Source organism: Vigna radiata, chromosome 7, assembly GCF_000741045.1.
Source record: "Vigna radiata var. radiata cultivar VC1973A chromosome 7, Vradiata_ver6, whole genome shotgun sequence".
Taxonomy (NCBI): Eukaryota; Viridiplantae; Streptophyta; class Magnoliopsida; order Fabales; family Fabaceae; genus Vigna; species Vigna radiata.
The window spans coordinates 47,033,045-47,054,645 of NC_028357.1; the positions used below are offsets into that span (position 1 = coordinate 47,033,045).

The following is a 21,601-nucleotide window of genomic DNA, read 5'->3' on the forward strand; positions in this document are numbered from 1 at the left end:
ACAACAATTAAGCATCATCCTTTGAAAATCCACCCCCACTTGCTCCTAAACCATTCATTACAACACATCACAAGTTGCTTTTTTCAACCATGGCTGGTGTGAACACCCTCCCAGGAGAAGGGTGGAAGCTTTATCCTTCTTCTGCTATGGAGATTGCTCTTGACAGTGTTGATGGAAGGAGTGAGAACATGGAGGTCCACAACACCATAACTGATGATGTCTGTGTGCATTTTTCTGCTACCAGGTGTGTCACTCTCTTTACTGTAGAACATGTTTGTTCCTCTATTTCTATGTATAGTATTATATTCCTNCACACAGATTTATGCTTTCTTTATTTGATACTTCACTTCTTGTGTTCCCTTTTTTGCCCCCCTCTCCATGTGCAATTAATCAACCTACTGGGGGACAGCTTGTTTGGTTCATGATTTCAAATTTCTGTGGATTCTGAACTTTGTGTGAGTGAGATCAAGACCCATCTATTATGGNGAGTTGGATCATGAAAAGAAAACTTTGGACTAATTTGGATGAACCTTTTCATATGTATTTATCTAAGAAAATGATACTTAAAATGATTTTTTTTTTATAAATTAAAATTAATTTATGTATCTCACACCTTGGAGAATTTAGAAAAAAATACTTTTCAAAAAAATTTAGAAAAAAATACTTTTCAAAAAGCTTGAAATATATGCAAAGTTGATTTTATCATTCTGTAAAAAGTTTATGTATTTTTTCTTCTTATTTTCTTCCTGTACAAGTATTTACTACTTGTTGAAAGGTTGATCTGAACAAAGCATCTGATTAGGACAGGAGTTATAGATTAGACTTGTTTAACCCAACTTTCTGATCTGACATTCTAATTGATGGTTAGGAGTATGTTAATTCTGAACCTAAAAAAGAAGCAGATTTTGGGGATATACTATAGTGTGTTTGTTGGTTTTTAGTCATTACCTCAGGTTTTCTTTGTTTATTTTAAAGAAAAGCATCTGTGCATTTGTTCACCTAGATAAAGGGTACACCCTCAGGGGATAAGCCACTCTCAGAGGAAAGAAAATGCAAAACTTTTCTGGGTTTTGAACCTTTGACTTTACACTTGTTATTTAATCAAGTATTGAATGCAGAGTTTAGAAAATATACTAAAGCTACGAAGTCTAAAGCATGCATGATTGTTGAGAAAACCGTGCTGCATAGTACAATACAATCTCTATCAATGTATAACTTTTGGATAATTTTTTTATGGTATGTGGTTTCACCCCTTTCCTCTCAGGCCAGTGGCAGTGCCATCATCTGGACAGATCAAAGTGATTCCAAATCCAACCAAGTTTACCATCCTCTATAAGGGGAACATGTGTGTTTATGAAGGAATTCCCGCAGAAAAGGTAACTCATTGTGAAAGATGATTAAATAGCTGTTATGATTTTGGTATAACTCATATTTATTCATTAACAGGTGCGTGAAATAATGTTGATTGCTTCTGTCTCTGCTAAGTCTGCTGAAATGAAGAGAGGGGTCCCTTGGACTTCACTCATTTCAAAAACTCCTTCTTCTCTACTTGGAAACACTACTGATTCTGCAAAGAAGAGTTCCATTCGAAGGCTGCAAGATGGTAGCTCTCTTGTTATTACTCTACTAGATTTAGATGATTGATCGATCATCAAACAAATTTCTTGTATGCCATTAATTCTATGTTCACTTTTCATGTGTTAATCCACTAATATTATATAAGTCTTTTCTGGCCTTTGTTTGATGTCTCTCTTCAGAATTTCCTCTAGCACGCAGACAATCACTTCAAAGGTTTCTTGAGAAGCGAAGAAACAGGTACTAACAATGTATCATGTTAGTGCTGTCTCTAATCAGTTCAAAACTTCATTGAAACTAAAAATCATGTTATTCAGGAATCATACCAACATAGTTATATGATTTGGAATGTCAGTGTGAGAGAGTGTTAGCATTTTTCATGATATTACATATGCTGTTTCTGGTATTGACTTTGTTTCTGTTTCCTGAATAAAGGTTGGCTAACAAAGCACCTTACGCCTCAAGTAAAAACATGGCTAACAACATAGAGAACAACTTCTGCTCTGAAATGTCACATTTTGGTTCCTTGAACTATCAAAAGAGGAATTTCAGCCCAGTGTTGTCGCCTCTTTAAGGAAACATGTGTTGGTTCTGCTCTATGGAAGTAGAAACTAATATAACTATGTTACTTTCTCGAGACCATATTCTGTGCTTGATTACTGAATTTGAATCTATCAAGTATGACTTGAAAAGTTGGACCAGTTTGGTTATAATGCCTAGAAAAAGTTCATTATGCTAAGAAAACCTGCTTTTTAAATGTTAGTGGTGGACTTTATGATGTTTTGTAGACAATTGTTATCAGTTATGTTGTAACATCATTTGTTGCTTCCTTCGTATTTTTTTGCTGTTCTACCATGTACAATTTTATTTTATCTTTTCAGCATAGACCAAGAAAACAAAACAAAACAAACTGTCGGTTTTCGTGTGAATTTTGATCAATAGATGTATAATTTTAGTGTTTACATGGTTATTAAAAAAGAAAGAAAGAAAAAACATGTTTCAACAAAACAATTACAGCACTTATTTATCAATAAAGCATTCATGGCATCTTCTTGCCTTGGACAAGTTTCATGTTTGAGTTTTAACCTCTGTGATTGTTTTTTTTTTTTTTAAATGATAGGTTTATTTAGTTTTCTGTTTTAAAAAATAAAACTAGTATTATTGTATTATATACATGTATTATAATTCACATATCGGATTATTATATTTAAAATTAAAATTAGTTTTATTAATGAGTTAATTTTTTTCTATTTTGTTATATAGTTGATGGTCCCATAATAAAGTGTAGTATTCAAAGCAGCATTGATACCTAGTTAATAATCTCATCCCTTTTTCCACACACTTTTGTGTCTTCTCAAGTTTGGAAAGGTCATCTTGTTGGCCTCAAAATATCTAACATTCTCTGACTTCGCTGAACACGTGGATTCAATTGCTTACGTTCTTCACTAAGGGGTTTATAAAGCAAATTTCCTGTTTTCATTATTTATCATTAGGAATTCAAATGAGATTATTGACGAATATTTGAAAATATTAAATAATACATACAAAAACTTATAAATATATATTTTTTAAAAGTTTAGATTGAAAGTAGAATCACTCTTTCTTATAGGAATTTGATTCACATTTTATTATTATTGAACCTTACGTAAATTTGATTCAAAGTAAAATCCATTATTAGTATTGACTTTGTACCCTCATATTATTAAAAAAATAACATGATCACATCTATTTATCGTAAAAAGAAGTTAGATTATGATTGTTTGAAAAGCCCCTTTTAGTAAAAAAGTGAACTTCTAATCATAAACAAGCTAGCTGAATTATTTAACTAGAGATAACTACATGCTTTTTAGGTAGCTGAATTATTTATGATTATTATTATTCATCATGAAATAATTTTAGACCAATGACACGTAAATGATATTCAAATATTGTCAAAAAAATATTATCTAAGTATCATTATTTCATCACTTTTGAATCCTATTACCATGGAATCATAAATCTATTATGATCTTAGCTACATCAGTTAAAAATAAGAACTTAAAAAATTTATATGAGAGGGATTACAAAAATTAACTAATGCATAAGTTGAATTATTATTTTTAGAAGTTTATTAAAATAGGTCCTTTTTAAGGATGGTGGGTAAATTAATGTTTATAAATATTGTTTAAACTTATCTCTATTTTGAAAAAAAAAATATATTAATTGAGAATAGGAATATGAGTAATATTTTTTTTTTCAATTGAATATAATGATAAGGATTGACATATATGTATATGTGTGATCATTATATCCATCACAATATTCATATTCATTATCGTTTTTATTTATGTTTAAATTACCAAAGTACATATAGTTTATAATTTTTTTTTCCTTTTGCTACACACTTTTTTCTTTTCTCTTTCAATTGATTGGCTTGTTATATCTCTTCAAAATCTATTCACATATCTAAGGTACTTTTCCTTTTAAGACAATTTTGATTATATATTTATTCCTTTATACCAATTATGTTCAAATATAGTTAATCAAATAGTTTTAAAGTTTCACGTGTGATTATTTATATTTTTTAATATTTTTTTTCATTGAGAATGTTTAATTTCAATTCTAAGTATTCAATCATGTAAATCCTTTATTTACTAACTAATAAAAAAATTATTATCTTCTTTATTTTTTTATCCTTAATTTTACTTTTATTTAAAAAAACTTTTGTTTTGTTAAAATAGCTTTAATTGTCTCTCAAATGTTCGATTATTTAATATTCAAAGTATGTCTTTTATGTGATTTCATTATATGATATATTAAATAGTTTATAGGACACATTTTTTTTTAATTTTTTAAATATTTTTATTTATTTTTTATTTTTATTATGTAGAATAATGTATTTGATATTTTTTATATGATTATTTTCATTTTCCAACTCATTCTTATAAATGTAATTTTACTGTTATAATTGTATAAAGATGTTTTAATTACTATAATATAATAATTTAATATTGTTATAATGAATCTTGTTTATTATTATCCAATATAAATTAATATAAATTGAGACTTAACAACATATTTAATACTGAAAACAATTTATTCACAAAAAAAGATTGTCAAACGTATGAGCATTTTGTACTTCATACAAAAAAATCATATGCAGTCATAAATGTTGCTCAAATTATAGACCTTAACAATCCTTATAAAAAATGGGTTGAAAAGAAGTTAAAGATAAATATGCAATATTTCAAATAGAAGAACAAAAAATTGAAACTAATCAAATAATATAAAAGGGAATGAACAGAATCAACCCTATATAAGTTTCGTTATCAATGTGTGAATTATTCTTTTCCCTTCCTAGAATTCACATGCAAATCCTAACCGACTGTTCCTTATAGAGAAGTAACATCCTTTGAATGTGCAGCGCCAACAGCTACAATGCAATACAAATGCGAAGGATGGACCCAAGCAATTCAACAATCTATTACTTTTATTAGAAAACTTATTATGCAGTCTAAGAGTTCTCTGTTACCAGATCAAATGATTTGACACCAAATTATGGAGATAAGCATAGCATCTTATTGTAATCAATTATTGCTCTCGGATGCCTTTTATTTCTCTTATTGATTGCAGTATTTTCAGAGATAATAGCCACAACACAAAGGGCAAGAATCCAAGATCATAAACATGTACAGAGTTCAAATATACAGGAATAAAGAACCATGGCCCAAGAGTATTTTGGAAGGAATACACAATTCAAAAGACAGTATATCAATTTACAATTCCATGGTACAATTACAGCCCACAATAGGAATAGCAATTCGGGAGCACTCAGAGAATGATGGCAACATTGTTCCTGTATATTAAGAACCAAAATTGGACGGAAAATAAAAATGAGAAATAGATAAATGGCATAAATTTTGAATAATTTCATAGTACAAAATGTGACATTTTCTTTCCTCCCCTCTCCCCTTTTCTTATTTTACAGAGGAGGGGGATATCTTTGTTAAATTATATTAATAATTAAAGTATAACTTTGATGTAAAGATTCTAATGTGATGATTATTAGAATATAAGGTATTAAAGTTATTGGAATTATTTTAGAGTTATTAAAATTAATCCCTCTCTTCTCCCTTCAAAAGGACATTTTGATATTTTATTAAAGTTAATTAAAATATCACAAAAGAAGAAAAATTTTTACTACTGTGGACAAGGGGTTAAGTTTATGAAAGAAAAGAGAGAAAGTAACGTTCTCAGAAAAGCAAAGGAAACAGTAACTTTGATAGAGAAAAACTTGACAATTCTATATATCAAGAAAACATTAAAGAGAAGTAAAGAAGAGAGAACATTGACAGGAAGAACTATACAATGGATCCAGATAAGTTCTCTTTCTCCTATATATGAGAATAGTGAGTATCATGAAAATTCAAGATCCTGTGTGTTGTTTTCATTTAATTGAAAATCAAAGATTTGCTTACAATCTTTCCATATTATTTCCTTTCAAGGATGGTATTTCTGTTCTAGGACTTACATTTTAGGATGAAGGTACTCTTCCACTGTGAGTGGTTTTGGACCACCAAACCAATCAATTAGAAATATATTTTCAATTTCTAATTTGAAGATTTGAAAGTTGTGATCCTTCGGCCAGCCTGCCAACAACATGAAAAACATCATAGTTCAGAGTCATTTTTTATCAACCATGGTGTATATAACAAGGAGAAAGGGGGGCATTGAACTTTAGTAAACAGTCACGTAAAAACAGAAAGAATGAATGCTGCTAATTCCTTGATTTTACCTTTCATCTCTGGATGCTTGGAGAACAAGGCTTTTCTAGCAAATTCGGCTTCCTTGGAATTTTGATCAATCAATTTCAGCTGAAACACAAAGAAAGAGTTATCAACTTCCTAAGACCTACTAGTGATTAGAGAAAACTCGAGAGTAGTTTCTTTAAGATTGTTCACGAAGTTACGTAGATATTGATAAAAACATCTATGCCAACGCATAAAATTGTATAAACTACGGTACAAATACAATGAGTATAGAGATAGATGTATTTTTCATAATCTTCTAACTTAAGCATTAAAGAGCATTAAAAGAAGGCAGTGTTTGAAAGGAGTAAAAAGTAAGAGTGCATTTAACTTCACAAACCAAACCATTTTAACGAAACTGAAGTGTTTTACGTTGACTGATTTGTACGCTAGTGATGCGTATTGAGAACAAATTCATGTACAATAAGTAACGGTACTGGATATCTACACCCAGTGTGGATACACTAACCATCTAGGAGTACCCATATATGATAGATTAAAATGGCATAGTTTTGACAAAAACATTCTTATCACCCAAAGAATGCTTTTGACTTTTTGTAAGAATTCGTGATCCTGGGGTTTGAAATACTGAAGTGCTGGAGAACTGGAAATGCTTCCAACACCAATACTAACACTCTAGTAATCATATGGCGAGTCAAAGGTGCCCAACGAAAAAAAAAATGGTGTTGAACATGGAAAATAGCAAAAGAGCAAAGTTTAGAGAAATTAAAAGAAAAATCCAAAGGAGAAACATCATGTTCACACATCCAAATTATCATATTGGATATAATTCAATTCTTCACACACCTTTCCAGTTAGAGAAATTTTTGAGCAAGAAGGGTTCATTGGATCTTTCTTGACACAGGTCCCAAGAGGGTATTCACTAACTGTGAATGAAGCTTTATCATTTTGCAGTGCATTTCTTGCTGTTGGGTCGAGGCTTGTCAAGTAAAAGTAAGGGATTCCGGTGCCTGCACCGGGGAGTCCATCACTATACGACACTACATTCCTGCACATACATGACATAACAATAACTTTTCAGCATTCAAAATTAACAAATTCCAGTACATAATGTAGAAGGCACCAGAAACTCTCAGCAGAAGTTATTAGCAGAGTAAATAAACGACGCTTACCCAAAGGGAGCACCACCCAAATCAGCTGAGATAGTGCTGAAAAGAAAGGGGGAAAAAGGAAACTGTTTGAGTTTCATAAGCAGATAAATAAGTGAAAGCGAAGTGGGAAAAAAATCCAATAATTTGAACATGCAAGTTCAGAATTGGAATGGAAGAGATGAAGAGAGAAAGAGAGTACTTGAGGACTCCCCAGAAATTGAGAGAGACGAGCCAACGAGCAGTTGCAGCTGCATCATTTGGGTCGGGTTTTGACGGGATCGACAGTAACCGGCCTTGGGATTGAGAGACCCACATCGACAACCACATCAAACATACCAAACCCTTCATTCCCATCAAATTCAATTTGAAACACATCATTTTGTGTTTTTTCCTGAATCCTTGGCAGTTGCTATTCATCGCTCAAATGGTCTCTTGGAGCATCTTGAGACAGACTATTTATACAATTAAAGGATAAAGAATCCTTTGAATAAAGACATATATTTCTTTTTTATTAGATTTAATTAATAATTTATTTTATTCAATTCAATATTTTTTTAAAAAAAGGACACATTCAAATTTTTTTGATATCATTTTTCTTTATTTTTTTAATATGAAAATTTATTCTTTTATAATAATTTTTTATATAATATATGTCAAATAAATATAAATATGTATTATATTATTTTTATTATTTTTAAATAAAATTGAACTACTTTCTTTAGTTAAAATTATGGTACATTTTATAAATGTTACATTTTAAAATTTGGGAGACTTTCTATCTTCAACTCATTCTATATAATTTTTTTCTTTTACTTCTCTTACTTTTTATTACCTTCTTTTACCTTAAATTCATTTTATACCATTTTTTCAGAAAATAAAACACACATCAAAAGAAAGGAGGGTAAGGATTTTTTCGAACTCAAAACATATTCTTCACCCAAAATCTTCCACCCCATAAAAGAAAAACAATTTTCTTCACCTAAAATATAGTGGAAGAAATAAAAGAGTAATGAATAATAATGAAAACGGATGAGAAAGAGGTAGAGGGAGAAAAAAAATAAAAGGTTTAATAGGTTCGGAGGTCCCTGTATTGGAGGTTTGTTTCAATTCGGTCCTCCAATTTTTGAAGTGATCAATTAGGTTCCTAATTTTGTTAATTTGAATCAATAAAAGCATTTTTGTTAAATGCAGTTAACACCATGAAGTTTTTGAACAGGCACGCTGACGCTTTCAGGTGACATCGTTTCAAGTGCATAGGTGGACTATAAAATGGTGAAATCCCTAAATTAAAAGGGTGTATTTGAAGGTGAAATTCCTAAATTAAAAGGGATTTCACCCTTTTATAATCCACCTATGCACTTGAAATGGTGTCACCTGGAAGCGTCAGCGTGCCACGTGTTCGGAAAGACTTTTATTGATTCAAATTGACAAAATTAGGGACCTAATTGATCACTTTCAAAATTGGAGGACCCAATTGAAACAAAACCCCAAATATAGAGACCTCCAAACCTATTAAACCAAAATAAAAATATTTAATTTTGACACTGTCATAGTTTTAAACATTAATTTTAGTTTGAACTAAATTTATTAAATACTGAAAAAAATGTAAAAGTCAGAATGAATTATATCATACACATAAAGACTTAATTATTAGTTAAACCTTTTTATTATAATAAAACACAATTAACAGAAATGTTAATACAAACAACTAATTTTGTTTCAGCTTTATTAATGATTAAAATAATTAAGCATTTGTTTTTTTTAATAGTGAGGAAATTTTGTTATTGAATGTGAGAGATTTACTCTCTTACATTTTCTTTATCATGCATAAAGTAATATATAAATAATTTTATTTTTAAAATTTGAGTACGATTTATATATTTGATATTTTTAAATTTGTATACACTTATAAAAAAATTTAAAACTCAAAAAAATATTTTTTAAGAATCATCACTCTTTTTTGGTTTTTAATAATTATTATATGCGTTTAAAAATACAATTAATGATAATATAAATTTAATTTTTAATAAATACACATGATCATTATCGATATTAAATTATATATTTTATTTATACTATTAATAAAATATGTTACTATTTATTCTACTAAAATATTAATTTAAGTTTTGTAAATATATTATATTATGATTTTCTTTAATCTTTATTTTGAAGCACAAAGATCCAGAATTTCATTTATATTTTATTGATTGATTGTTGAGGGACGAATATATCTTCATGACAAGAAAAAATCATTTTTCTAATCTTATGAAGTTTTGATTTATATATTATATTAAATATATATATTAGGACAGTAACAATTCTTCACATAAAGATTTTATACCAACAAATATTATTACAGGTATTTAGGATTGGTATTTTCTTCCCAATAAAGAGTATTTTTTTTTTAACATTTTTTATTTATTTTAAGTGTCATTTATTAGAGAAATTTTGATAAATAATTAAATTCATATTTATAGATATATGTTAGCAAAATCACAAGCAGGCCAGGTAAAAGATGAAGCAAGCATTTAGATCTTCAAATAAAAAAACCCTCATAAAGTTTTTTAGTATTGATATTTCTCTATTAAATTGATTATAAAATTATGCTTTAAGAAAAAAATATCTTAAAAGTTTTTTATTAATATATTTCTATTAAATTGATTATAAAATTATGTTTAAGAAAAAAATATCTTAATTTTTTTATATTCATATATTTTTATTAAATTAATTGTAAAATTATGATTAAAAAATTATACCATAAAATAAACGAATATATCACTATTAAATTAATTATAAATTTATGTTTGAGAATAAAATTTAATTTAGATTATTACGTGTATGTGTTAATTTTAGGTAGTATTAAAAACGAGTTAAAATCCTTTTTTCACTAAACTACAATTTTATTTAGAAATATTAAATGATAAGTTATTTTTATAATTTTATAATCAATTTCGATATTCATTTTGTTTTGCAGTGACTTCTCGTGTGGTGATTATACTTATTAATTTTTCTTTCTTTTTTATATTATAAAGGTAATTGTTTTGAAAATTTTAACAAATTTTATTTCTCGAATTTTATGTTGCTTATGTGTATCTATCTTTTCATCTCATTTATGGTTAATATATATTTTATTTATGTTATTGTTATTTTTATTTTATTTATTAGATTTTATTTGTATTAAGATTAAAAATGTGTTACTTTTATCTAATTTTATTTTTTAATACTTTTTTTATTTGTGAACTTTTAAATTTTTTCTACATATATTTTGATGAGAAATTAGAATTATTCTATTCGATTCAATTGTATAACTATTAACTAGTTTATAGTTTATAGTTTAGTCTTGTAGACAATAGAAATGAAATCATTAATCAAACAAGAGATGAATATAATTTGAAATTAAAAAATTAAAAATTAAATAAAATTAATTACAACGAATAATTTTTTATTGAAAAAATTTTAAAAATAAATTTTAAATTAAAAACTTTATTCTTAAGTTTGTTTCAGCTTACACGACATTTGAACCCTTCATAACCATAGGTCTATTTTTTTGGGATAAAAATCAAAAAATTATATCAGAATAAAAAGCTTTACTATTAAATTAGAAAATTATATAGATATATAATTTAATAATAAAAAATATTACTAAGTTTATAATTTTCTTGTGTAGCTTTTCTTAGTAATAAAACTAATAAAATAGAATTCAAGTAAGTATCCTTTATTTAATGATATAATTTAAAAAAAAAAATTACTTCAAAGAGTATTAATTACCAAAGATTTAATAAGAGTATTAAGTACAAGAGATAATGATTATTAAGGACAATAAATGTTTTAATTATTCTCAAAATTTACATATATTTAATCTAATGCTAGTTGGATTTTTCACTAAAAATATTTAATAGTCAATTATGAGTACTTTTGTGTAAGCAAATAAAAAATATTCGTAGAAACATTCTTTAAGAAGTTTTACACTCAACTTAGAAGAAAAAGACAAATATCACCTTATATGTGACAAGTTACAGTAAAACAACCTATATCATAATCAAGTTTTCTCAATCAACCTCGAACAATTAAGGAAGCACTCTTTTTCTTAAAGTATGAAACTATATCAATGAACAAAGAAAGTGTATTTTTTAAGAAAATTTTGAGATATTTAACAAAAACAAAATATTGTTATTATTATTATTATTATTAATCATTAATTATTATGTCCATTGAGTAATTCACTAGACATTTTAAAAGTAAATTAATCAGTTATTATGAAATCTAGTTGATTATTTTTGAAAGATTAAATTTTCAAATTACCTAACATAATTGATTATTTTTTTAATGTAACATTCTATTTTTAGTAGTAAAATGCTACTAAAATGAAATATTACATATATAGTAATGAAACCACTTTTAAATAATAAACCTACCAAATACAAGATTATACATGAGAATAATCTAACTTTCCAAGTGTTTCACTCTCACCTTTCATTGGGTAAAAAAAACGTCTCCCTAACCTCACATTATTAAGGTGATTATAGCAAAAGTAAAAACATACACAGAGATAAAAGTACTACAAGATCATTTATAATTTTTTTAAAACAATAATAATTCACATCTATATATAACTCAAATAACACATAACACAATTTCCCATCAACCTTGAAGAACCCAAACTATCCAAATAAATGCATTGATGTCAAACTCATAGGAAACTTGTACATGTGTATAGTGGAACAACATGCTCTTAAATAATAATAATCACATCTTCAACCACCACCAATGATGTTATACAAAAAAGGTTAATTCATCAAACATCTATACATAAGATGTGTTTATTGAGAGTATCAAGATCATCCTCCAATTCAGAAACTCCTATTCATAGTAACACACTATAACCAACTTAGGATATTTGTATTTCATAATAATTTTTATTGTACAAAAAATAAAGATTTAAAAAATATAGAATCACTACCCTCGTAAGTTTTTATGTCAAATATGTATTTATAATTGTATGAAAACTATTATGATCCAATATTTTGATATTTTTTTATAACATGTCAAATATGTATTTATAATTACATTTATTGTTTTTAAAACTTTTCAATCAAATTATATCAATTGTATATGATGAAAAACTATATATAAAATTAATTTTCTTTGTATTATATATACCCATAAGATCTTGTATCTATAATAGAAAAAAAATACAAACTAAAACTCAAAATAAAAAAAATAATAAAAAATTAACTAAAGATAAAAAATAAATATAAAATAAAGATAATATATATAATAATATCAAAATTTAAAGTAAAGACAAAATTTAATTTTATGTCTAGACTAAAAATACATTTAACATTTAAAAAAATCATCAATTTTATTTAAAAGACACCTAATTGGAGATATTCTCTTTCGGGTCAAGTTTTCTATTTAACGAAAAAGTTAAGAAACTAACCCCAAGTCAATTTAGTTTGACCACCAATGTGAACCCAGAAGGAAATATGTTCAAAAATGATAACTCAATAAGATAAGATAATAAATAAATAAAAAAATACTAGTAGCAAAAAGAAGACATTTCACGTGTCCCCTCTATTATTTAGTAGCAAAAATACTAGTATTTGATAATAACGTTTGATTAAGGTCGCAAGAATGCAATGCTGTAAATAAACCAAAAAGTTAAATAAAAGAAAGAACAATGTTCAGATCATGGGTTCGCCTTTTCTAATTGTATTTTTCTTTCAGTGAATTATGCAGTAACTAGTGAAAAAGTTAAGAACGAGTATAAGTTATAACTAAATACGCATAGGTTCAAATAGAACTGGGACAGAACTGTGCACACGATAAAAGTACACACGAAAATAACAATTATGGCCGTAAACCGAGGCCAAACATCCTTATTTAACAACAAAGGTTTACTACATTGATGAACAACACTGAGAAAGTTTCCAAGGTATCCTACCACAACCACCTCAGCTTCGTTATTTGTGTGATATTGTATCTAGTGGGCACTACGCATAATTCCATGCAAGTAACCACCCGTCATTATAAGCGACACAAGTGACACAACACCTGCTGGAAAGACCTTACCTGATTTCTTGAAACGAGAACCCATCACCCCAAGAAGTGCAGCAGATATCCCTACATGTGGGGTGTAAAGTAAACAAAATCCAACACGAGAGCAGAAGATGAGCTCAAACTTTACTCTAATATCAAAGTGCATGCCGTAAATATGTAGAAGTAATATACAAGTAATGTAAACTAAAATAATCGCACGTCTACTTTAAAATTAATATTTCAAAAATAGACTCGGGCCGGAAAAAACTTTGAACCAGGTAATAAAACTGTCGGGCTTATCAAACATTATTTAGGTGACCATCTACATAAAAGCATAGCATAGATTCTTCTGCGCAAACCACATTATGTGACTATAATTATATAAAAGTACATCATATAGCCTCTTCCATAGCCAGTTGGGCAACTCTAAACATTATTTCGTTTTGTTAGGTTGTATAAAATCTTATAGGCTTGAATAAGATATTTATTTAGTTTTAAATTCTTAAAAGAAACTTCAGAATTCTGGGATAACCAGCCGATAGAGTCTTTACAGTTCACATTAGTTAGTCTCATATTGAATTTCGACATATCTTATCAAATTAATAAACACAAATTATGTGTTAATGATTTGCAAGATTTATTTATATAATTTTTTCTTCAACTTCAAAAGTTTCCTCTCTTAATAAAAAAATGAAGATGTTGTACATCCCACACAAAAAGATAGGGCTGAATTACAATAAATAGGCACATGCAAATCTCAGCTTGTTTGTAAGCCGATTTAGTAGAATTGAAATACATATAAATTCGCTTCCTGATATGACATAATCTACTTTAGCAAGGTTTGTCAAACTTATCATTCTCTCTATTACTAGACTGCTATTGAACCAACCATAAATATATAGATTCAAGCTCAAGATGTTCAAAAACCAACATGAGAAGATATGTTGTAAATTTCACATAAATTAAAGATATATTCAAATTATAATATATAAATAGATAAAAAACTTTATTTTACAAGCCGCCTTTGAATATTCGTTGAGTTAAACCTGAATTCACTTTCTATTCCCTAAAATAAATAATTTAAATATTTTTTTAACAATAGCAATTTTTTAATTTTTCTTTTGATGCTAGCTAAATTAAAAAAATACTAAAGTATTGTACAGGAAACATAGTAGGACTTTAAGATGCACATTCAAAAGAAATCCAAAATTTAGCCATATAGATCACCTTTAATTCAAAAGTGCTAATGCATACTTATACGTGAGAATACACACAAGCACACAATTTTTATTTAAAATTACTAATGCACCTTAAAGAAATTAACTTTTTTGTTTTTTAATTCCTTAGTATTGCAAAATAAAACACAGAAATGAATGCATCTTATCTTTATATGATGATATAACACTTTCCTAAGGTAGGCTTTAAGCAATGAGTAAGCAAAAAATGTGGAGCAAATAGTCACTTACCAAGGCCCACAGATGATGCAAAAACAGGCCTTCCAGGTAGCTCAGTATATACATAATATAGCAGTGATGCAGACAAACCCCCAGCCAAAAGCGACTTCTGACTGCCACTCTTGAGAAAACCCATTACACCACCCACTGCCAAACACCATAAAAACATCGTTGTATATACGTCACCGGGTAAGGGAAAAACATAAAGCAGATGATGCAAAATCATGGCATGGCCGAATCCGTTGGACATTATACTGTGAACAACTCCAATACATGACAGACTCGAAAAAACAGTTTTAATGCAGGAGTAGTATAGGACCATATAACTAGGAAGCACAGATATAGGACCAAATCATAGTAGTAAAAAATGAGCTATTGTTTCAGACACACGCAAGCGTCCCACTCGACATTGATAATAATTTTGGAGAGTGCTTCCTAACCCTGCAATTTGGGAAGAAATTGCAGCTAAAGACGACTCTCAAATAGCAGCTTAATTAACATCTGAAATTGCAATGAATCGAAAACCTTGCCCTAGAAAACTTTCATCCGTCAAGCACATTCCAAAATGCTTTTGGATGAATTGAAAAGTACCAAGTTAACTAAGTCAGCTCCCTCAGATAATTAAACAAAACAAACATATAATACAATAGCAATGTCATTCTCTAGGGTTCAGCAACAGTTATCTCATTTTAGTTATTAAGTGAGTGAAAGAGAAGTACCGAGAGAGAGAGAGAGAGAGAGAGAGAGAGAGAGAGAGAAAGAAGTACCTCCGACGAGTGCAGCATAAGCTAGAGTGAATTTCTGGGACATTAACAAAGCCATTTTCCTCTTGTCACTGCCCGACCCTTCCTCGCCCTTGCTGTTATCACCTCCTTCTCCTCCTCCTCCGCCTCCTCCGCCGCCACCAGAGCCGTTACCGTTTCCGTTAGCGTCGGAACCGCCACCGGTATGATCGAAATCGGGTTGAGTCAAGTCAAGCGAAGTGGCCTTGGAGTCGGAAGTGACGGCGGCGTGGAGGTGGGGATTGTAACGCGTGAAGTAACGGAAAGCAGGGGAATGAGATTGAGAGCGAAAGAATATGGAGATGTTGGGAATGGAAGTGTGAGATCTTGTAAGAGAGAATGAGGGAAGAGTTGAACCTGTAACACCCAACCCACCTAAACCTACACTCTCTGCCATTGACCTTCTCCTTCCTTTCGATTTTGATTTCGTTTCAGTTTTAGATTTCGCCCTGTTCCACAACCTTCCTCTCGCCTCCGGCCCATGTTAATCCACCTTCGCAAAGCCCAAGCCCAAAGCCCATCCCACGCCCTTCATACGTTAAAAAAAATTAACTGATTTGTTTTAATTCATATGTTTTATTATAGTAGAGTGTTACGTACGCATTCATCTCAATAAAAGGGTGAAAACATAACTGAAAATTATACCATAATTTTCATATAAAAAATCAATTATATCATAACTGATTATTTCAAGTTCGGAATAATGGGAATCAAATTTTTGTCTGAACTCTTTCCTTCATGCAAGAGATCACTATCTTTTGAAAAATCAGTACCCACGATTACGTGCAATAGGTTAAATAAATATCAATTAAATATATATATATATATATATATATATATATATATATATATATATATATATATATATATATATATATATATATATATATATATATATCTACACAATGATCTCATCACCAATTACCATCTTAAAATGGATATTTGTATTTTCTTTTGCATAATTGACACCTCCTTTGATGTCCCGAAAGGCTCATTAGATCGAATTTCATTCAAGTTATCAATACTTTTGAATCTCAACTTATCACTTTCATTAAAGTTAAAACATATAATTTAACTTTTTAATTTCTTTGAATATCATTTAATAAACAAATTATTATTCATTTTACTTAATTTCACTTTCTCAAGACCTGTAAGTATATTTTTAATATTAATTTATATTTTGTATGTGTATGAGAAAAAAAATCGCGGTAAAGTTATGGATAGTGCAAAGACTTTAAGTTAACTGTTTCAAATTTTTTACATATAAAATTTATTTAAATCGTAATTAATTTATTATTATTATACTACATGTTTTGAAATATTGTATGATTCTCTCTCCTGCTTAATATTCCAAAACGATACTGCTAGTTTTGTTATAGTAAAACATCCAAAACATCATTAATCTAAAAGGATAAAAGTTGATTATGAGCATCTAACTCATTTGTAACATATAAAAAGTTCACAAGTATGTATAACTTTATACTGCATTATTAACTCCCTGGTGAATCTGACATATATCTGGGGAATCAAATTCCTCCATCACCAAGGGATGAACGTCAGTTGAGGGATTGTATTGCTGAATTACCATAACTGACGTGACAGTGGAAAAATCTGAAGAAGCAACAAAGCTTCCAACAGGTCCAAGCTCTGGACAGTCACTCTTGCTACCCAAAGGTGCCACTGGTGGCATTCTACCAACCAATATTAGGTTGCATCTATGCATTTCCTTCAATGCTGTCTCAATATCTGCTTTGCTTTCCACTAGCTTTTCCTCATACTTCATTGTCTCTTTGGTGTTGTTGTTGCATGCACTTAAAAACTCACTCCACAATTCATCATCTTTATCATCATAATCATTGACATCAACCATATCCATTGTTTTCCTATATTTCTTTGATGACACCTCAACACCGAACGCCAATGATGTCCCTGGTGGACTTACAAACTTAAGCACAGTGAGAAAAATACCCGGGTGCTCAGCCATTCTCATTCCATAACAAAGAGCTTCACGATCATCACGCCCTCCAAAGAAGGGTACCACTATCTTATAAGACACATCACTGGCTTGGACTTGGCTCGTCCCTCCAAGACCTCGATCAACAAAAATTCCCACAGAGCAAGGAGCATGACATAGCACAAGTTGATTCATCTCTTGGAATGAATGTCCCAGTGACTCCATCGATCCATCCACACGTTGGTGTTTGTGGAATGGAAGGATGATCATGGCTGCACGCTTTCTGTGAGCAGTAGTACAAATATCCTCGTGGATGCTATTGAGACCAGAAATGACTGTCATGGGTCGCACACTCACACTGCTCAATTTCTCATATGCCTGAAAAGCTATGATCATTTGATCTTTGCCATCCCGCTTCTTGTTACAAAAGGGCATGCCATTTTTGTGTGCTTTGTGAACCATTGTGATTGCCGAAGATCGCTCCGAAAGCTCCATCAAATGCGTTGCATAGATACAAAGCTTTCCTTTCCTTCCAGTTCCACGGGAACACTCTATTAGATTGATCAGCGAGGGAATGTTACGGGTGTTGTGGAAGCAAGCTAGCAATCGAAGCTCAGTGTCGGGATCTCGTTGAATTGTTTTGTGCTTGTAAGGTGCTCCTCTGCGAGCTGGTTTATATATAGCCATGACTATTGGGGTGGTGATGAAGGTGGTGAACAGTGCCATGACAACACAAATGGCAAATGCTTGGTCATTCAGCACCTGCATTGTATAAGAATGATTCATAAAAAATATAAGAACAAATGACAAATTCTTTTATAAGAAAGGACAAATAACAGACTTGTATTAAGAAATAGGGTGGTAGCATGGCTACCTTCCACAGAGATCTTTGACAATCAACATTGATCTTAAATACTAAGATAAATTATTATTGTTTAGAATAAAAATAACAATATTTTTCTGACATAAATACCTTAAGGTCCCTCCCAATGTTGAGAACAATGAGTTCTACCAAGCCCTTTGTGTTCATGAGAAATCCAAGAGCCAGCGCTTCTCTGGAAGGCACCTTAAACAGTAATGAAACAACAGTAGTGCCAATAATCTTCCCAAAGCAAGCGTTGAATATAACAAGCATTAGCATTGCCCAAGAAAGACCTCCCTTAATTGTTGCTACATTAGTCTTCAAGCCACTTGACACAAAATATAGTGGCATGAAAAGGCCAGAAACCAAGTCTTCTATCCTTTCAGTCAACACCCCAGCAAAGGAACCTTCTTTGGGCATAACAGTACCAACCACAAAAGCCCCAAAGAGTGAATGAATTCCAATAGTATCAGTGACAAAACTACAAGCCAAAACCAAAGTCAATGTGATGCATATGTAGACCTCCTTCACTGGCTCACCCTCCAGGGAACGGTTAGCCATAGCCACAAGCAACGGCCTAATGGCAAAGACAACAAAGATGACAAAAGCAGCACCACAGAGCAATACCCAAAGAGGAACAAAGGGGGATGCATGAGAACCAGAAAGGGCTATGGCAAGAGCAAGAAGAATCCAAGCTGCAACATCATTGACAGCAGCAGCAGACATTGCAATGCGACCAACATCAGTGGTTAGGAGTTTAAGCTCCGCCAGGATCCTCGCAAGGACAGGGAAGGCGGTGATCGAGAGAGCAACACCCATAAAGACTAGAAAAGGAAATAGCTCAGCATCTTTGGATACAGTGGCTCGAAGAGCAATGGAAGTGCCAATCCCAAGAACAAAAGGCACAGTGATCCCACAGAGGGCAATGCCTAAGGCCTTGTGACCAGTACGTCGAATTGCACGCATGTCAAGCTCATGTCCCACGAGAAACAAAAAGAACAAAAGACCTATGTTGGCCAGTGTGTCAAGAACTGTGATGCTTTTCGCTGGAAAAACCGCATTCAGAAACTTCTCGTTTCGCCCAATTGCAGATGGCCCAAGTAGTATTCCTCCCTACAATTTTAACAACATTACTACTTATATTGACATACTCAACATTTTTATCCACTTTCTACGAAAAAAAAAATGAAAAAAGTTTTTTTAACAATATTTTAATAAAATGATGACACTCTGTTATAAAAAATTGTTAAAATAAATATCAGAACCAAATAAAATCCCTTTCCTTATAAATCACAAGTTCTTTTTTATAGAATTAGTCCTTTTAATGGACTTACACATGATACAAACTCAAGATGAGTAGTTAAACTTTAACAAGATTGACCCAAGTGTTGGGTAATTTGTTAGCTCTATTAAATATATATCATCTTTCTATATCTCTCTTCCTTGCGAGAAAGACATGCAAAGTGAACATTTTTGAATAAAATAACACCAACCGAATCCAGCAGTTAAAATAATAATAAAAAAAAAGAAATCCTGGGCATGCCCATGTGCCTAAATTCATTATCACTGGAAGAGGAACCCCTTTTATAACAACGAGAACACACTTGGTTTTGATAACTGGATGGTGGGGTAAGAAAAACTTACTATGATTTCAGCAATGACTCTGGGTTGTCTGAGGGGTCTGAAGAGGAATGCAAGAAATCTGGTAAAAGTAACGACCAAACATATTTGGAGGATTAACAGAGGAAGAGCATAATCCAGAGGGTTTTCATGTTGGAACACTCCGTTGGACGTGGCCTTCATGGGTGCAGGGCATGATATGTTATTACCGCTGCCCATCGTGCTTTTCTCTCAAAATATACCACCACCAACAATCCTTAAACTATGTCGATTTTCACAAGAAAAACAGACTCACAACAACAACTACTTGTGTTGTTCTATGTTCTTCACGAATCTTCACAATCATCTAGGAGTCGAGCTCTCTATATATAGAGCGGGGTTAAACAGTGTGTAACTCTATGCAACCAATGACAACTAATTAGGTGCACTTGTTTGTGGTAGGACCAGTTGAAACCAGGATGGTTTACTCTCTTATAGATAACATCTTTCGTAAACCATAAATTTAATTTCAAACTGTAATCATTTGTTAAATTGCTTTTTTAAAATTAATAAAATATAAAATATTCCCATTATTATATATCACCTATAAATTAAATTTTTGTCAAATATTTTATATTTATATTCTCATATTATTTATATATATATATATATATATGGGTCGGTGAATAATATTTTAAATACATTTTTGTATATTTCAACAATTCTAGATATTTTTTAGAATGGGAGTGTTACAGTAAATCTATAAATAGAAAGTTATGGGTGAAGTCGGTTCATGACATGTGTTACAGTAAAGATCTGACCTGATCTTAGTATCTATCTTAGTGCTTCTTTTCTGTCTCCGTAAAACATTGTTAAATTATCTTAAATTAAAAAGAAGAAGATAGAATTAAAATAATTACTTGTATATATAAAAATAATTTTTTTCATTTATTTAAGTTAATGTTAAATGTTGTTATATTATATATGTTATATGTATCAAACCGTTATAACATCATATACACTGATAAGAGGACAATTACATAATTAATAACATAACGTAGAGTCCTGTAAATATAAAGATATCAAATTGTATTTAAAAGATAATAATAATAGACTGAGATATTATACTACTAGTTATATCTATATCATTATCATATTATATCTATATAATAATATTACTTCTTCTTTTTCAATACTTGATTATCTAGTGTTCTTGTAAAATATAATTATCATATCATATCAAGCAAATAACAATCACATAAAATAAAATAAGTTAGAGTTCATTTAAAACTTATAAGTTTTAAATAAAAAGATAATATAATAATAATTTAAAAATTATTAACATAATTCTTATAATTTATCAAATCCGTATTTAAAATACAAAATCTCTAATAGATCAATTATAAAAAAATAAAAAATCACAAACGCGATTTCAGA

At 30.0% G+C, this 21,601-nt stretch overlaps 4 protein-coding genes across 4 annotated transcripts; 1 reads left to right on the top strand and 3 right to left on the bottom strand.

Moving 5' to 3' along the window:
- Positions 1-2,411, top strand: LOC106766908 (protein TIFY 3). Its single transcript, XM_014651696.2, is given in 6 exon segments — positions 1-244; positions 1,265-1,376; positions 1,447-1,603; positions 1,758-1,815; positions 2,011-2,087; positions 2,090-2,411. Coding segments are annotated over 6 exon segments (660 nt in total). The 5' UTR covers positions 1-89; the 3' UTR covers positions 2,191-2,411.
- A 2,721-nt stretch (positions 2,412-5,132) lies between these two features.
- LOC106767402 (protein CREG1) lies at positions 5,133-7,927 on the bottom strand. Its single transcript, XM_014652281.2, has 6 exons — positions 7,674-7,927; positions 7,496-7,531; positions 7,170-7,371; positions 6,350-6,428; positions 6,086-6,203; positions 5,133-5,410 (listed from the first exon to the last, which is right to left on the bottom strand). Exons 1-6 carry the CDS (start codon positions 7,889-7,891, stop codon positions 5,386-5,388), a joined length of 678 nt encoding a protein of 225 aa, XP_014507767.1. The 5' UTR covers positions 7,892-7,927; the 3' UTR covers positions 5,133-5,385.
- Positions 7,928-13,241: 5,314 nt separating this feature from the next.
- Positions 13,242-16,195, bottom strand: LOC106765772 (protein FATTY ACID EXPORT 2, chloroplastic). The gene is made up of 3 exons (XM_014650501.2): positions 15,735-16,195; positions 14,980-15,114; positions 13,242-13,597 (listed from the first exon to the last, which is right to left on the bottom strand). Exons 1-3 carry the CDS (start codon positions 16,144-16,146, stop codon positions 13,458-13,460), a joined length of 687 nt encoding a protein of 228 aa, XP_014505987.1. The 5' UTR covers positions 16,147-16,195; the 3' UTR covers positions 13,242-13,457.
- Positions 16,196-17,092: 897 nt separating this feature from the next.
- LOC106766517 (cation/H(+) antiporter 19-like) lies at positions 17,093-20,595 on the bottom strand. The gene is made up of 3 exons (XM_014651239.2): positions 20,210-20,595; positions 18,677-19,678; positions 17,093-18,465 (listed from the first exon to the last, which is right to left on the bottom strand). The coding sequence occupies exons 1-3, from the start codon at positions 20,402-20,404 to the stop codon at positions 17,227-17,229; spliced, it is 2,436 nt and encodes an 811-aa protein (XP_014506725.1). The 5' UTR covers positions 20,405-20,595; the 3' UTR covers positions 17,093-17,226.
- Positions 20,596-21,601: the final 1,006 nt, after the last annotated feature.

Bases quoted from the DNA above. Each gene is read 5' to 3' on its own strand.
- LOC106765772 (XM_014650501.2), bottom strand. From the start codon at position 16,146: ATGGCAGAGAGTGTAGGTTTAGGTGGGTTGGGTGTTACAGGTTCAACT. The intron at 15,115-15,734 runs GTACTTCTTTCT...GGTGTTTGGCAG, and splicing joins TTATGCTGCACTCGTCGGAG to TGGGTGGTGTAATGGGTTTT. The intron at 13,598-14,979 runs GTAAGTGACTAT...CCCCACATGTAG, and splicing joins TGCATCATCTGTGGGCCTTG to GGATATCTGCTGCACTTCTT.
- LOC106766517 (XM_014651239.2), bottom strand. From the start codon at position 20,404: ATGGGCAGCGGTAATAACATATCATGCCCTGCACCCATGAAGGCCACG. The intron at 19,679-20,209 runs GTAAGTTTTTCT...TTAAAATTGTAG, and splicing joins GAGTCATTGCTGAAATCATA to GGAGGAATACTACTTGGGCC. The intron at 18,466-18,676 runs GTATTTATGTCA...TATACAATGCAG, and splicing joins ACATTGGGAGGGACCTTAAG to GTGCTGAATGACCAAGCATT.
- LOC106767402 (XM_014652281.2), bottom strand. From the start codon at position 7,891: ATGAATAGCAACTGCCAAGGATTCAGGAAAAAACACAAAATGATGTGT. The intron at 6,204-6,349 runs GTAAAATCAAGG...TGTTGTTGGCAG, and splicing joins CAAGCATCCAGAGATGAAAG to GCTGGCCGAAGGATCACAAC. The intron at 5,411-6,085 runs GTAAGTCCTAGA...CTTAATATACAG, and splicing joins GAGTACCTTCATCCTAAAAT to GAACAATGTTGCCATCATTC.